This window comes from Perognathus longimembris, chromosome 3, assembly GCF_023159225.1.
Source record: "Perognathus longimembris pacificus isolate PPM17 chromosome 3, ASM2315922v1, whole genome shotgun sequence".
NCBI classification, from domain to species: domain Eukaryota; kingdom Metazoa; phylum Chordata; class Mammalia; order Rodentia; family Heteromyidae; genus Perognathus; species Perognathus longimembris.
Genome location: NC_063163.1, coordinates 94,439,784 through 94,454,263, shown reverse-complemented (window position 1 = coordinate 94,454,263; position 14,480 = coordinate 94,439,784). Strand labels below are relative to the sequence as shown.

General features: G+C 44.8%; 1 protein-coding gene across 1 annotated transcript in view; it reads left to right on the top strand.

The window, feature by feature from the left end:
* Ube2l3 (ubiquitin conjugating enzyme E2 L3) overlaps positions 1-12,527 on the top strand; it is a 57,469-nt gene extending 44,942 nt beyond the window's left edge. Inside the window, exons 3-4 of the mRNA XM_048343399.1 lie at positions 2,845-3,031; positions 11,109-12,527. Coding sequence (XP_048199356.1) covers positions 2,845-3,031; positions 11,109-11,263 — 342 coding nt within the window. The 3' untranslated portion in view covers positions 11,264-12,527. The remainder of the gene's footprint in view (positions 1-2,844; positions 3,032-11,108) is intronic.
* The last annotated feature ends 1,953 nt before the right edge of the window (positions 12,528-14,480 follow it).

The window sequence follows — 14,480 nt, the reverse complement described above, 5'->3', positions numbered from 1 at the left end:
ACTGCCCCCCCCCCAAAAAAAAAAAAAAGGGCTCAGAGGCAGTGCCCAGACTCTGCATTCAAGCCCCAGGATGGGCACCAAAAAAGGAAGGAAGAAAGGAGGGAGGGAGAGGAGGGGGGAAGAGAGAGAGAGAGAGAACAAGAACAAGTTTATTAAGCATCAGTGGTTCCTGTCTATAATCCTAGCTGCTCAGGAGACTGAAATCTGAAGCCAGCCAAGGCAGAAAAGTCTGAGATTCTTTTCTTCAACTGGAGCTATGGCACAAATGGTGAGGACCAACTAGGAGCAAACAGGTCAAGCAAGAGCTTGAGGTCCTGAGTCAAGCCCCAGCAGGCACACACAGAGGAAAAACACATATGGGGGAAAGATACTAAATAGCTAATTTACAAATGAAGATATAAGACAAGGTATGAGGGCTGGGGATATGGCCTAGTGGCAAGAGAGCTTGCCTCGTATACATGAGGCCCTGGGTTCAATTCCCCAGCACCACATATACAGAAAATGGCCAGAAGTGGCGCTGTGACTCAAGTGGCAGAGTGCTAGCCTTGAGCAAAAGGAAGCCAGGGACAGTGCTCAGGCCCTGAGTTCAAGGCCCAGGACTGGCCAAAAAAAAAAAAAAAAAAAAGACAAGGTATGATATGTATATCTGTGTAGTCTCAGCTATTTGAGAAGCTAAATGGAAGATCAAGTGAGCCTAGCAGTTTAAGGCCACTTTGGGTTTAAGCAACATGGTAAGACCTCCCATGCTGTGTCCTCCCATAGTAGGAGAATATAGCAATGTTTCATAAGGACACTGATTTCATCATAGCCTCACTTCAGTGGCCCCAACATTCTAATTCCACATTTCTGATTTGAGTGAGGGGGATTTTTTGTTTTGTTTTGTTTTGTTTTTGGGTTTTTTTTTTGGCCAGTCCTGGGGCTTGAACTCAGGGCCTGAGCACTATTCCCTGGCTTCTTTTTGCTCAAGGCTAGCACTCTGCCATTTGAGCCACAGCGCCACTTCTAGCCGTTTTCTATATATGTGGTGCTGGGGAATTGAACACCAGGGCTTCATGTATAGGAGGCAAGCACTCTAGCCACTAGGACATATCCCCAGCCCCTATTTTTGTTGTTTTTTTGTTTGTTTGTTTTGTGCCAGTTCTAGGGCTTGAACTCGGCCTTGAGCTCTTGCTCAGCTTTTTCACTCACTGCTAGTGCTTTACCACTGCAGCCACCTTTTTGCTAACTGAAGAGTTTTGCAGACTTTCCTGCCCAGGCTGGCTTCAAACCAAAATCTTTATATCTCAGCCTCCTAAGCAAATAGGATTATAGGCAAGCCTGGTGTGATTAAGTTTTTTTGTTTTTGCTAGTCCTGGGGCTTGAACTCGGGGCTACAGTGGCACTTCTGGCCTTTTGGTACTGAGGAATCCAACCCCGGGCTTCATGCATACTAGACAAACACTCTACCACTAAGCCACATTCCCAGCCCAGTGATTAAGTTGTTGTTGTTGTTGTTGTTTTCCCCAGTCCTGGGCCTTGGACTCAGGGCCTGAGCACTGTCCCTGGCTTCTTCCCGCTCAAGGCTAGCACTCTGCCGCTTGAGCCACAGCGCCACTTCTGGCCGTTTTCTGTATATGTGGTGCTGGGGAATCGAACCTAGGGCCTCGTGTATCCGAGGCAGGCACTCTTGCCACTAGGCCATATCCCCAGCCCCCAACAGTGATTAAGTTTTAAAATCCAGTTAGGTAGGGGTTTTTTGAGGGGAGGGGGATCAGTTGTGGGGCTTGAACTTGGAGCCTGGACTCTTTCTCGTAAGACTAGTGAGTGCTCTACCACTTGAGTCACAGATCCAGTTGAGTCCACTTCCAGTTTTTGAGTGGTTTATTGGAGATAAGAGTCTCAAGGGGACATTTCCACCCTAGCTGGCTTTAAACCACAATCCTCAACTCTCAGCCTCCTGAGAAGCTAGGATTACAGGTGTGAGCCACCAATGCCTGGCTGGGCTTTCGTTCATTAATTGGAAATAAGAATCTTGGATTAGGGGCTAGGAATGTGACTTAGTGGTAGAGTGCTAGCCTTGAGCAAAAGAAGCTCAGGGACAGTGCCCAGTCCTTGAGTTCACGCTGCAGGAGGACTAGTTTAAAAAAAAAAAAAAAGTCTTGATTTGTCTGTGTTAGCTCACTTCAAGCCACAATTTTCAGATCTTAGCTCCCCAAATTAGATAGGATTATAGGTGTGAGTCACTGGTACTAGCTGTTGTTATTTTCAAGGTAGGTCAACTTTTCTGACTGGTCTGTCCTCAAACCACAATTTTTCCATTCTCAGCTTCCCAAGTAACTGGTATTGCAGATATGGGCCACTAGTGCCTCTCTTAACAAATATTCAGAGGATGTAACCTATGAGATCATAGCATCTGCATAAAGTTGTTTTTTTTTTTTTAAGTTGTCAAGTGCTGGTGACTCACGCCTACAATCTTAGCTATTTAGGAGGCTGAGATCTGAGGATCCTAGTTTAAAGCCAGACCAGGCAGGAAAGTCTGTGAGACTCTACCTCCAATAAACTAGTCAAAAAACCTGGAAGTGGTGCACTGTGGATCAAGCCTTGAGCAAAAGAAGTAGTTCAGAGATAGCACCCAGGCCTAGAGTTCAAGCCCCAGGACTAGGGGTGGAATAGTCCTTTGCAGAGCTTACTGGACACCTTGTTTTAGAAATATTACTTAATTATTGGGTTTTTTGGAAGCAGAACTTTAACTGGTACAACTTTAGAAATAATCTTTCAAATGAACAATAAGAACAGTTCTGTCTTTACCACAGCTATGTGAATTACTATGGTGTGTTCATTTTACTTTCCTTTCTTTCATTCCAGGATAACCCTCCATATGATAAGGGGGCCTTCAGAATTGAAATCAACTTTCCAGCAGAGTACCCATTCAAACCACCGAAGATCACATTTAAAACAAAGATCTATCACCCCAACATTGATGAAAAAGGGCAGGTCTGCCTGCCCGTCATTAGTGCTGAGAACTGGAAGCCAGCAACCAAGACTGACCAAGGTAAGATACACCCTCCTGTCTGCCTTGGATGAGGCTTTTTGGAGGATGCTACTGTGGAGATGAGGCTTGAGAATCCCTTCTATTGCCATACCAGCCATAGTCCAGAAATGCTACCTTACCAACGCAAGTGCATGTAGAAGTACAGCAGAGATCCCACCTATTTTAGGGGGCTATATTATCTTGGTTGAAGTGTTGGCCTAGGAAGATATTGAATTGGCCCTTCTCTGGCTGCTCCATTGGCCCACTAGGACATAGACAAGAAGAGAGAGTGGTATTTAATCTTGGCTCATGGGCTAGGGGTGTGGCTTAGTGATGGAGTGCTTGCATAGCATACATGAAGCCCTGGGTTCGATTCCTCAGTACCATATAAAAACAGAAAGAGCCAGAAGTGTTGCTGTGGCTCAAGAGGTAGAGCACTAGGCTTTGAGCACAGACAGACTCAAGAACAGAGCCCAGGCCCTGAGTTCAAGCCCCATGACTGGCCAAAAAAAAAAAAAAAAAAAGGTTGGCTTATGCAACATTGAGCATCTAAACTTGAACTTGGACTTCATAAAGCAGAGAGGGAACCAAGCGTGGTGGCTCATGCCTATAATACTAGCTACTCAGGAGGCTGAGGTCAAGGTTAGAAATCAGCCCAGGCAGGAAAGTCTGTGAGACTTTATCTCCAATTAACCATCAGAAAACGAGAAGTGAAGCTGTGGCTCAAAGTAGTACAATGCCAGTCTTGAGCATACAGGGATAGCACCCAGGCCCTGAATACAAGTCCCACGACTGACCAAACAGGTTGATGAAGGCATTTCAGGCTAACAGATCCTGTGGTTCTGAGTGTGTGTTTTGAGGGAGGGAGCAAGGTTAGACTTGAAGGCAGCATTTCTGGATGAAAATACATAGTTGGCTATAATAGGCTTAGAACTCTCTGGAACTGAGTATGGTTGTGTGTCTATGTGTCTGGGTGACACAGTCACGCTTATTTTTAGGTAAAAGTAATTGTCCTGTGGAAGTAACAAAACTTTATTATGGACCCTAGTTTAATTTCAGGCTCTTTATTTTGACGTCTTAGCCCAAATAACTGAATCAACATGAGATCTGTTTAGATTACAGAATGGATAGAAATAGCCTTGGCCAGGCTGCAGTGAAGTTTTTCAGTGATGGAGGCAATTATTTTTTGGTGGAATCCCTGCAAGATAGAGTTGAAATCCTTTCACAAGAAAAAATGGAGTCTCACACCTTTTGGAATGACCTCTATAAAAGCCATAGTTCTCTCACAGCTGAGTAGTTGATAGGTATAATTGCTAGATTCCCAGTCATGGAGTGATCTCCAGTGGGTTTGACATTTGATAGTATGGAACTTGATGTTTATGATGGCTTGATTCAGTTCTTAGTGCACCAGTCTGGTGTTCTTATGCACAGATTCTTAGTTCTAGTGGAAGTCTGTAACTGTGTTTGCTCATGAGTGTTTTGTCAACCAACTCCTAGGGACCTTACCTAAGGGCAATGTCTCTCTACTTAGCCATGTCTGTGGGGAAGTTCTTCCAGGCCAGGCTGCTTGTTTGGACAAGATGTGTGGCAAGTCTGAAGGAGGGGTATGCAGGATAAGAGGTGGTTATAGAAGCAAAGCAGGTGACCACTGGTGCCGAGCTCCCTTATTGCCTACTCAAAGCTCACTTGAGCCAACTTGTTCCAAACAGTTGCTGTCCTAATCATGCTGCTGCTTCTACTTGCCAGACCTTAATATGTTCAGTATCCCTGTTTTTCTAGCCCTAGTTCCTGACTTCTATTCAACCATCATCATCCTACAATGCCTTGTGGTTTTTCTCATTCATTTCCTAAAGTTTTGAAATACATATGCCACCCTCTTCCTTTGATCAGCCCCTGGCACTTTTCCTAACATCTGCTGGGTTTTCTTTTGTCCTTATAAATTTTGGCATTCCCATTGATTACTCCTTGACCCTGTAGCCAACCATTACTTGAGATTTTCTATATAAAACACAATTGGTAGCCAGGCTCCAGTGAGTCACGCCTGCAATCCTAGCTACTCAGGATGCTGAGATCTTAGGATGGTGGTTCAAAGCCAGTTCAAAGCCAGCTCATGTAGGAAAGTCCATAAGACTCTTATCTCCAATTAACCTCCAGAAAACCAGAAGTGGCACTGTGGCTCAAGTGGCAGAGTGCTAGCCTTGAGCTGAAGAGCTCAGGGACAGCGCCCAGGCCCACAACCCACACACACACAAAGTACAGTTGATATTGAAGCCCACTCAATATTGAATCTTCTTATTGCAGACAGCACAGCAATAAAATTATATGAAGAGAAAAATTAAATCACATCCATCAGTATATATTCAAATCCACTATATACTATTATCTTTTTTTTTTTTTTGGCCATTCCTGGGGCTTGGACTCAAGGCCTGAGCACTGTCCCTGGCTTCTTTTTGCTCAAGGCTAGCACTCTGCCACTTGAGCCACAGCGCCACTTCTGGCCGTTTTCTATATATGTGGTGCTGGGAAATTGAACCCAGGGCTTCATGTATACAAGGCAAGCGCTCTTGCCACTAGGCCATATCCCCAGCCCTATATACTATTATCTTATAGCAAATAAGTATGTAAGATTTAGAAAGCACTCAAGTAGTATAATAAACAGGGTAAGTCTATGATACTCTTTTTTTTTTGCCAGTCATGGGCCTTGAACTGGGCCTGAGCACTGTCCCTGGCTTCCTTTTGCTCAAGGCTAGCACTCTGCCACTTGAGCCACAGTGCCACTTCTGGCCGTTTTCTGTATACATGGTGCTGGGAATTGAACCCAGGACTTCATGTATGTGAGGCAAGCACTCTTGCCACTAGGCTATATTCCCAGCCCCTTAAACAGGGTAAGTCTAATTATACTTCTTAGCACATTCCATAGACGGCTCTAGTGTGCCTTTGCAGGTGGAGGAAGGTACCACTGATGTAGTATGAGAATTGAAGCCTGGATCTCCGCAAACAAGCAATATTGTTTATGTCCTCTATTATAAATGAACTGTCTCTAAGAACAAAAAGGAGGAATTTTTGCAAGCTTTTTTTTTGGTGGGGGGGGCAGTCTTGGGGCTTGAACTCAGGGCCTGGGCACTGTCCCTGAGCTTCTTTTGCTCAAGGCTAACACTCTACCACTTGAGCCACAATGCCACTTCGAGTTTTTTCTATGTATGTGGTACTGAGGAATCAAACCCAAGGCTTCATACATGCTAGGCAATTACTCTACTACTAAGTCACATTCTCAGCCACCTTGCAAGCTTTATTTTCTAATAATATAGTCAAGAGGTGAGCAATTGGTGGTAGGGTGGACATTACTGAGGCTTGAACTTAAGGACTCATGCTTGGCTCAGGTAGGTACTCTACCATGGAGATAGAAGTACTCCTCCACCCTCATTTTTTCAGTGGTTGTTTTTGAGATAGGATCTCACTTTGCTTCCTGCTGCCTGGACCTCAATCTGCCTTTTAGGCTTTCTATCCTAACTGTGATGACAGGAGCATATAGCCATGCCTAGCATGTTTTGTTGGTTTCAGTTTGAGGTTGTGTGTGTGTGTGTGTGTGTGTGTGTGTGTGTGTTCGTTCTGGGATTTGAGCTTGAGGTCTGGCGCACTGTCATTGAACTGTTATGTTTAAGGCTAGCATTCTACCACTTGAGCCATAGCTCAGCATGTGGCTTTTTGGTGGCTAATTAGAGATAAGAGTCTCACAGGTTTCTCTGCCCAGGCTGGCTTTGAACAATGATTCTCCGAATGTCAGCCTCCTAAGTAGCTAGGATTGTAGTCATGAGCCACCAGTGCCCAGCATGGTTTTTTGTTTTTTTTTATCAGTCCTGGTGCTTGAACTCAGGGCCTGAACTTTGTCCCTAAACTTCTCTGTGCTCAAGGCTAACACTCTACCACTTGAACCACAGAGCCACTTCTGGCTTTTTTTTTTTTCTGTTATGTGGTACTGAGGAATTGAACCAGGACTTCATGCATGCTAGGCAAGCACTAAGCCACATGTCCAGCCCTCCAGCATGATTTTTTGTTTTGTTGTTTGTCTGTTTGTTTTTTAAGTGAGTCTTGCTGTGTTTTCCAGGCTGACCTTAACCCCTAAGCTTAGGTGATCCCCTTACTTCAACTTCCCTACTAGCTGGTACTGTATATAGAAAGTGTAGAGGCATAAATACATACATCAGACATGCCCACCTTAATGTGTTTTTTAAGTGTCTACATTTTGAAGGGGGAAAAATTGCTTCTGAGGAACATTTGGTACAAGGTCAAGAAACTAGGCCTAAGACCTGAGTGGAGTGCACCTCTGAGTCTTGAGACACTGAGGTAGGAGGATTGAGACCAATCTGGACAACAAAACAAAACAGTCTTAGAAATGAAGAAATAGGGACCAGACTATTGTAGAATACGATAAATACACTTTCCTGTATGTGAAAAAAAGATGAGGATAAGATAATGGTAGTGGTTAGCCTGAAAGATAGTTGTAGAGCTAGCTGTCAGGGTTCGCTCTGGCAAAACTAAGTTCTGCTCTGCTGTCATTAAAGTTTAGCTGAGGAACCAGAAATATAACCAAAAAAGAAACAAAGAATGGATTTATATCATAAAATTACATTACATTTCTTTCTTTCTTTCTTTTTTTGCCAGGCCTATGGCTTGAATTCAGGGCCTGGGCACTATCCTTGAGCTTCTTTAGCTCAAGGCTAGCACTTCAGTTTTTTTCTGTTTATGTGGTACTGAGGAATTGAACCCACGGCTTCATGCATGCTAGGTAAGCATACCTCTAGCCTTCACATCTAAATTTTTTTAAAAAATTTAGGCTGAGGGCTGGGGATATGGCCTAGTGGCAAGAGTGCTTGCCTAGTCAGCACCACATATACAGAAAATGGCCAGGAGTGGCGCTGTGGCTCAAGTGGCAGAGTGCTAGCCTTGAGCAAAAAGAAGCCAGGGACAGTGCTCAGGCCCCGAGTCCAAGCCCCAGAACTGGCAAAAAAAAAAAAAAAAATTAGGCTGAGACTGTAGTGGTAGAGTGCTTGCCTACCTTGCATGAAGCCCTGGGTTCAATTCCTCAGTACCACATAAACAGAAAAGGCTGGAAATGGCTTTGTGGTTCAAGTGGTAGAGTGCTAGCCTTGAGCAAAACATGCTCAGGGACAGTGTCCAGGCCCTAAGTTCAAGCCCCTTGACTGGGGGGGGGGGGGTAAAAATTAGAATGGAAGTAAAATGAGTTCCTAGGGAAAAAAATGAAATAGGCAATCAACTTGGAAGGGGATTATCTTTTTAAAAATCAGGTGCGAATAACTAAATGGTGTTATATTAATATATTAGGTGCGAGGATAGTCACAGAAGTAAAGAGCTTGAACATTATGTAGCAGGGTGAGCAGGAAATCCTGAAAGCTTTTAAGTATCCCTCACAATGCATTTGGCTTGCTCTTAGTCCAGTGAGGTTTCTGAAGTACTAATGAGGCAATAATTTTTCTATTTTAGACAACATCTTTTTTTTTTTTTTTTTTTTTTTTGCCAGTCCTGGGCCTTGGACTCAGGGCCTGCACACTGTCCCTGGCTTCTTTTTTGTTCAAGGCTAGCACTCTGCCACTTGAGCCACAGTGCCACCTCTGGCCATTTTCTATATATGTAGTGCTGGGGAATTGAACCTAGGGCTTCATGTATACGAGGCAAGCACTCTTGCCACTAGGTCATATTCCTAGCTCCAACCTCTTCTAATCATGAGAAAATATAGGGAAGCCACCATACATTGTTGCTTCTCGGTGTATGTGGTTCAGGTTTCCATGCTTAAAGTCAAGAACAACTAAGGAAAGGGAGCAATCTGACATTTGTTAGTGTTAGAAAAGCTTGACATGCACAGAAATACACATGGCTAATAAGCCAAGGGTAGGGTTTTAAAGAAGCATGGAGTGGAGATGGTTTGGGGAGAGATGTGTTTCCCAGTGTGATTATGGACCTGCTCAGGCAGGAAGTGAGGGAGACCTGGATATGCTTTTTATTTTCTATGATGCTGGGCCTCATACCTACTGTGCAAGCACTCTAGCATTGAGATATACTCCTTATCCTATTTTAATGTTTAGTAATGCATGGCTTCTGTGTATGGCAAATAAACAAGATTTTTTATATCAGTCACTGACATTTCCCTGCCTCTGAAAAATGTATTTAAAGGCTAGGGATATAGCCCTGAACTCTATCCCTAGTGTGCCTTTAGCACACTGCACACCTCCATGATGTGATTTTTTTTTTTTTTTTTTTTTTTTTGCCAGTCCTGGGCCTTGGACTCAGGGCCTGAGCACTGTCCCTGGCTTCCTTTTGCTCAAGGCTAGCACTCCGCCACTTGAGCCACAGCGCCGCTTCTGGCCGTTTTCTGTATATGTGGTGCTGGGGAACCGAACCTAGGGCCTCGTGTATCCGAGGCAGGCACTCTTGCCACTAGGCTATATCCCCAGCCCCCATGATGTGATTTTTGGAAATGCAATGAATGGTTACTTTGGCCAAGAGCTGGTGGCTCATATCTATATTTCTAGCTACTCAGGAAGCTGAGATCTGTGGATCACAGTTCAAGAGTCCAGCCCAAACATGAAAGTCCATGAGATTCTCATCTCCAGTTAGCCAGCAAAAAGCTGGAGTGAGCTGGGTGCTGGTAGCTCATGCCTTTTAATCCTAACTACTCAGCTGGCTGTGATATGAGAATCACAGTTCAGAGCTAGCTGGGGCAGGAAAAATTGTGAGACTCTTAGCTCCAAATAACCACCAGAAAACCCCAAGTGGCGCTGTGGCTCAAAGTAGTAGAGCACTAGCTTTGAGCAAAAGATCTCAGGGCCCTGAGTTCAAGCCCCGGTACAACATAAACAACAACAACAAAAGTTGACTGTATGCAAATATTAGGCTAACCATGCATCACAGTGAAAAAGTAGAAACAAAATGTGTTCATCATATCTGTTTAGTCAAAGTGAGGATAAAATGTAGAAAGGAGGATCTTGAAACAAAGAGACAAACATACTTCCTTGAAAGGGTACTGCATGTTGTGAGTATGAGGAGGTATCTACTCTGAAGGGTATTGAGACTGAATTAGACAATCAGTTCTGGCCTTCATAAGACCTTCTGAGTTCTGGCATCTTTCTACTCTTCAGAGCTCACCCTTTGTGCCAGCTACCCATCTTTCCTACTCATCCTGGACCCTGCTAGCCCTACACGTTTGCCGTGTCCACCTGGGCCCATCATGATCACATGAGCTCTCTGATGACTTCTACTACTCACGTAGTGACATTAATAGGCAACAGTGGGGATAACTGACCTGTTTACCATGCTTCACTCAGCATCTGTTGTTACTGGTTATGCTTCTGCATAACTAAACTAGTATTTGTGTTTTACTCCATTTTTTTTTGTAATGATAGATGCAAAGCATGGGTCAGGAGAGGAATCTGCAGCATCAACATCCAGAGAGGAGAGGCACCTTTGACCTGGAAACTTGTTAGTGGGAAGTAACACGGAATTGTCAGTACCTGTGACATTGACAGTCTCATGTCACTGATAGTTGTCAATCTCTCCATAGTTGGATGAAGTATACCAACTCATTTTACTCACACATTCAGAAGATTCGTGGTTTCTCTAGGATGAGCTCATTGCACATGGACAAGTGCAGCCCTGTTATACCCTCCTTCCTTCTCCTGTTCAGTCACTGTGATTGAAACGATCTTGAGCTGTGTACAGTACTTACCTGAGCACATGCATTACCCAGTCTGGATGTGAGAAATGACTGTGTGGGTGGCACGTTCACTCACTGTCTCCAACGTGCAGAAGGCGAATAGGAGTGACCAGGGCCAGAGAATCCCAAGGTGTCAAGGCAGGAAGGCTTCTAATGCTGGCTGTTTGTTATCAGTCACTTTTTCTTCTGATTACAGAGGAATGATAGGTCGGATTCTGGTGATCAAATTTTTAAATAAGGAGAGGCTATTTTTTCTAAAATCACTTTGTTAGTTCTTGTAGAAGTCAAGAGTTTGTTTCCTGAGATCAACAGCCTCTTGTGCTCTCTGAGTCTGTTCTAACCCCCGATGCCTTGTCCTTCTCTTGGCAGTAATCCAGTCCCTCATAGCACTGGTGAACGACCCCCAGCCCGAGCACCCCCTCCGGGCTGACCTAGCTGAAGAATACTCTAAGGACCGTAAAAAATTCTGTAAGAATGCTGAAGAGTTTACAAAGAAATATGGGGAAAAGCGACCTGTGGACTAAAATCTGCCGAGATCGATTCCAGCAAGTGTGAACAGAGACCCCGAGCAGTGCATTCAGACACCCCGCAAAGCAGGACTCTGTGGAAAATTGACATGTGCCACCGCCTGGCGTTCGCTTGTGGCAGTTACTAACTTTCTACAGTTTTCTTAATCAAAAGTGGTCTAGGTAACCTGTAAAGAAAGGATTAAAAATTTCATATGTTCTAGTTCTGCTTTCTTTGTTTTAAAAATCACTGCTTCAATCTACTTCAAAAGAATGGTGTTTCTTTTCTTGTCCAAATTTACCCCAAATCTTCAAGTTAGTCCAGAAAGTTGGAAAAAAAAAAAAAACCCAAAAGGTTGTGGTTCCTTTTCCTCTCCTGCCCTAGCAACTCCCACTTTCTTGCATTTAGTTTATTTTTCAAGTAATTCACTTTCCCAGGCCCAAGTCTTATCTCCTCCCTCTACAAAGTGGCAGTGGTGGCTTTTCTTCTGTCACACTGCCCTGTGGGAGCTGGTTCAGACTTTTCCTGATACCAGTTTATAACCTCCTTTTTAAAAACATATTTACAAAACAAGCAAACATCCACACTCCATGCACATACCTCTTCTCTTTTAAAAATAATAATTAATAAAAATAGAAAGGCCTCCCAAAGAGAAGCCCAGCTCCTATCTAAATTCCTGGTTGTTTCCACAATAATGTGGATTGAATGGGCAAAAGCTCCACTGTTTGTATGTGGCCAGGTCTGTGGTGACCCCGGAGGGAGGGCCTGCCAGTTGAGGATGCTATGCACTTGTGTGATGAATTTCTCACCAGAAAAGCTCTCAAAGATCAGCATCCCTTCATGCAGCCATGTTAGAAGATCCACTGGTCATCATAACGCAAAAGCCAGAATATCCTTTTGAAGTTCCAAGCTCCTCTACCACCGAGCTCCTCTATCATCTGAATGTGCCACGGAGCTCTCCAACTCAGTGCGGCAGTCCTACCACAGCCCTCCCTTGGCAGATTTGACCCTTTGCAGAATTGGAATTGGTGGGACTTGACTTTGTAGCCAGCACTAGTCTGGGGTCGCTCGGGTTCCTCTTGGCCTCTTCCTTCGGAGCAGCTGCCAGCCCAGCCCGGGAACAAGATGGCCTTCCCTCTCCCTTTGGACTCACAGCCTTTGCAGAGTCAAGCTCCACTTGAAGCTCACTCAATACCCTTTCAATGTGTTTTATATTGTTTTGATTGCCTTTTTTTTGTAGAAATAAAAATTGACCTTAGAATTTATCGTCAGATGAACTTTGTAAGGAGTTGAATGTTAATGTCTTTTCAAAGCAAGTGGGACTATCCCTGAAACAGTAGCAAATACAATGCACTCTGACACCCTGCGGAAGCTGACAAGCATTCGCCCAACCCTGTATCACCAACTCTGCTTCTACCACTGGCGGCTTCCCTTCTCGGCTTCTGGGGAGACTAGATCCTGTGGAGAAGACAACTTCCAGAAACTTTGCTCTCTGTTATATCTTTAGTTCTAGAACTTGAGGTCTTCCCTGGCTCACAGATGTGTAAGACAGCTCTGGCTTTCATCTGTGCAGAAGTAAGAAGTTTTGTGGGTCAGGCAGCATAATACTGTCTCAAGCACGCGGCCCTGCGATGTGGAAATGAACTCAGCTTCTTTAGTCCTAGGTATGCAGGGGACAGGTTGCTGGAGACTCCCTTGTTCCCAATTGGCAAGAGCACTGGGCTATAGCATTTCCACATCTTTTGTCTCTTCACTAGCAGAAAAGTGATCATGGATTTTATTTCACTTACACTCAGATTTGTAATAAAATGCCAAATTCTGTCAGAAGCTATCTAAACAAGCCACCATTTGTTCTTGTTGCTCCTCTGAATCTAGAAATATTGCCATTCCTGAAACTCCTGTTGCTTCACATTTCTGCCAACTTAGTTCTGCCTGCCTGACACTCCCTCACTGCTCTCTGACCCCCACAGGAGGGTACCGCTATGCCGGCAGCCCCTCAGGGACTCTTGTCTTCCCTGGCAGCAGAGGCCTGGCTTTGGAGTCAGTGCAGTGGGTATCCCTCCCTGGGCCTGTGTGTCCTGGGCTCCTCCTTGCCCTGGGTTAGGCTTTGAGCAAGCTGGAGGCAGCCCTGGCTGCTCTAAAACCCAAAAGCCGGATCCTCTGGAGAAGGGGCAAGCTGTGGAGCAGCCATCCACCACTGACCCGTGCTGCCTCAGGAATTCTCATCTGCCTGGTTCCTTGAAGTGCCCTAGGTCCTCGCCCTGCCCCTTCCACAGTGGCGGAGAATAGGCTTTCTTCTAAGATGCTGCGATCCCATTCTGCTGCCCTTAATAAAAATGCTCTCCAACACTGGCTTGGTCATGTTGCCTTCTTCCTTTAGGGTTGGGCATTACCAGGGCCTGTGTCCTTGGACAATGGGGAAGGGTGACTGTGCCTCTGATCTGTCCTTCCCAACCTTTCCAAAGAAGTGGCATAGGTGTTCTGCTTCCCCAGGGAAGCAGATGGGTGAAGAGTGATGATACAAATGTGAACCACTTCCATTTAGCAGAAGGGAAAGTACCCTGAGAAGGGTGGCTTGATCAAGGTCCTTAACTAAAAAGTGTATGCTTGAGGGTATAGCTGGGCCAATTCCCTCAAGGATTCCAGCCAGAAACAGTCCAGAGTCTCCCAGACAGCTAGCACTGCCAGCAGTAGGGCTTACTCAGCCAGACCCATGAACATTTTTTGGTCAGGCCAAGTTTTCTACTTGGAACTGGACATCAGATGAGACCACAACTGCATGTCTTAGGAAAGCTTTCTAATGTGTCATTTTTCCCAGGGGGGAAAATAAAGGCCCTTTCCTTTGGCCATAGATGGGTTCTGCCACACACATTTTTGCCCTCTGTAGTGGTGCTCCAAGTAATGACAAAGGATACCTGCCTGTGTTTTTTACACTGACTCATAGGTGGTCCCACCAATCAGCGTATTACCTCCCCCAGAGGTCCCTGTGTGTCTAGACTTAGCCACAAGTTTCCCACTAAAGTCTGAAAAACTACCTGTCTTCTAACTCTTGCTATTTTCTGGCCTTCGCACTCCCAATAGTTTAGGGGGTTGGGGTTGGTTTGATGCTTCTGAGAGAGTTTCAGTACATAGTACATGGTGGTGTTGAACTTGAAATCTTCCTGCCTCACACTTATAAATGGAATTGCAGGCGAGTGCTATCCCATCTGTCTTTTCTTTCCCCCAGTATATTGT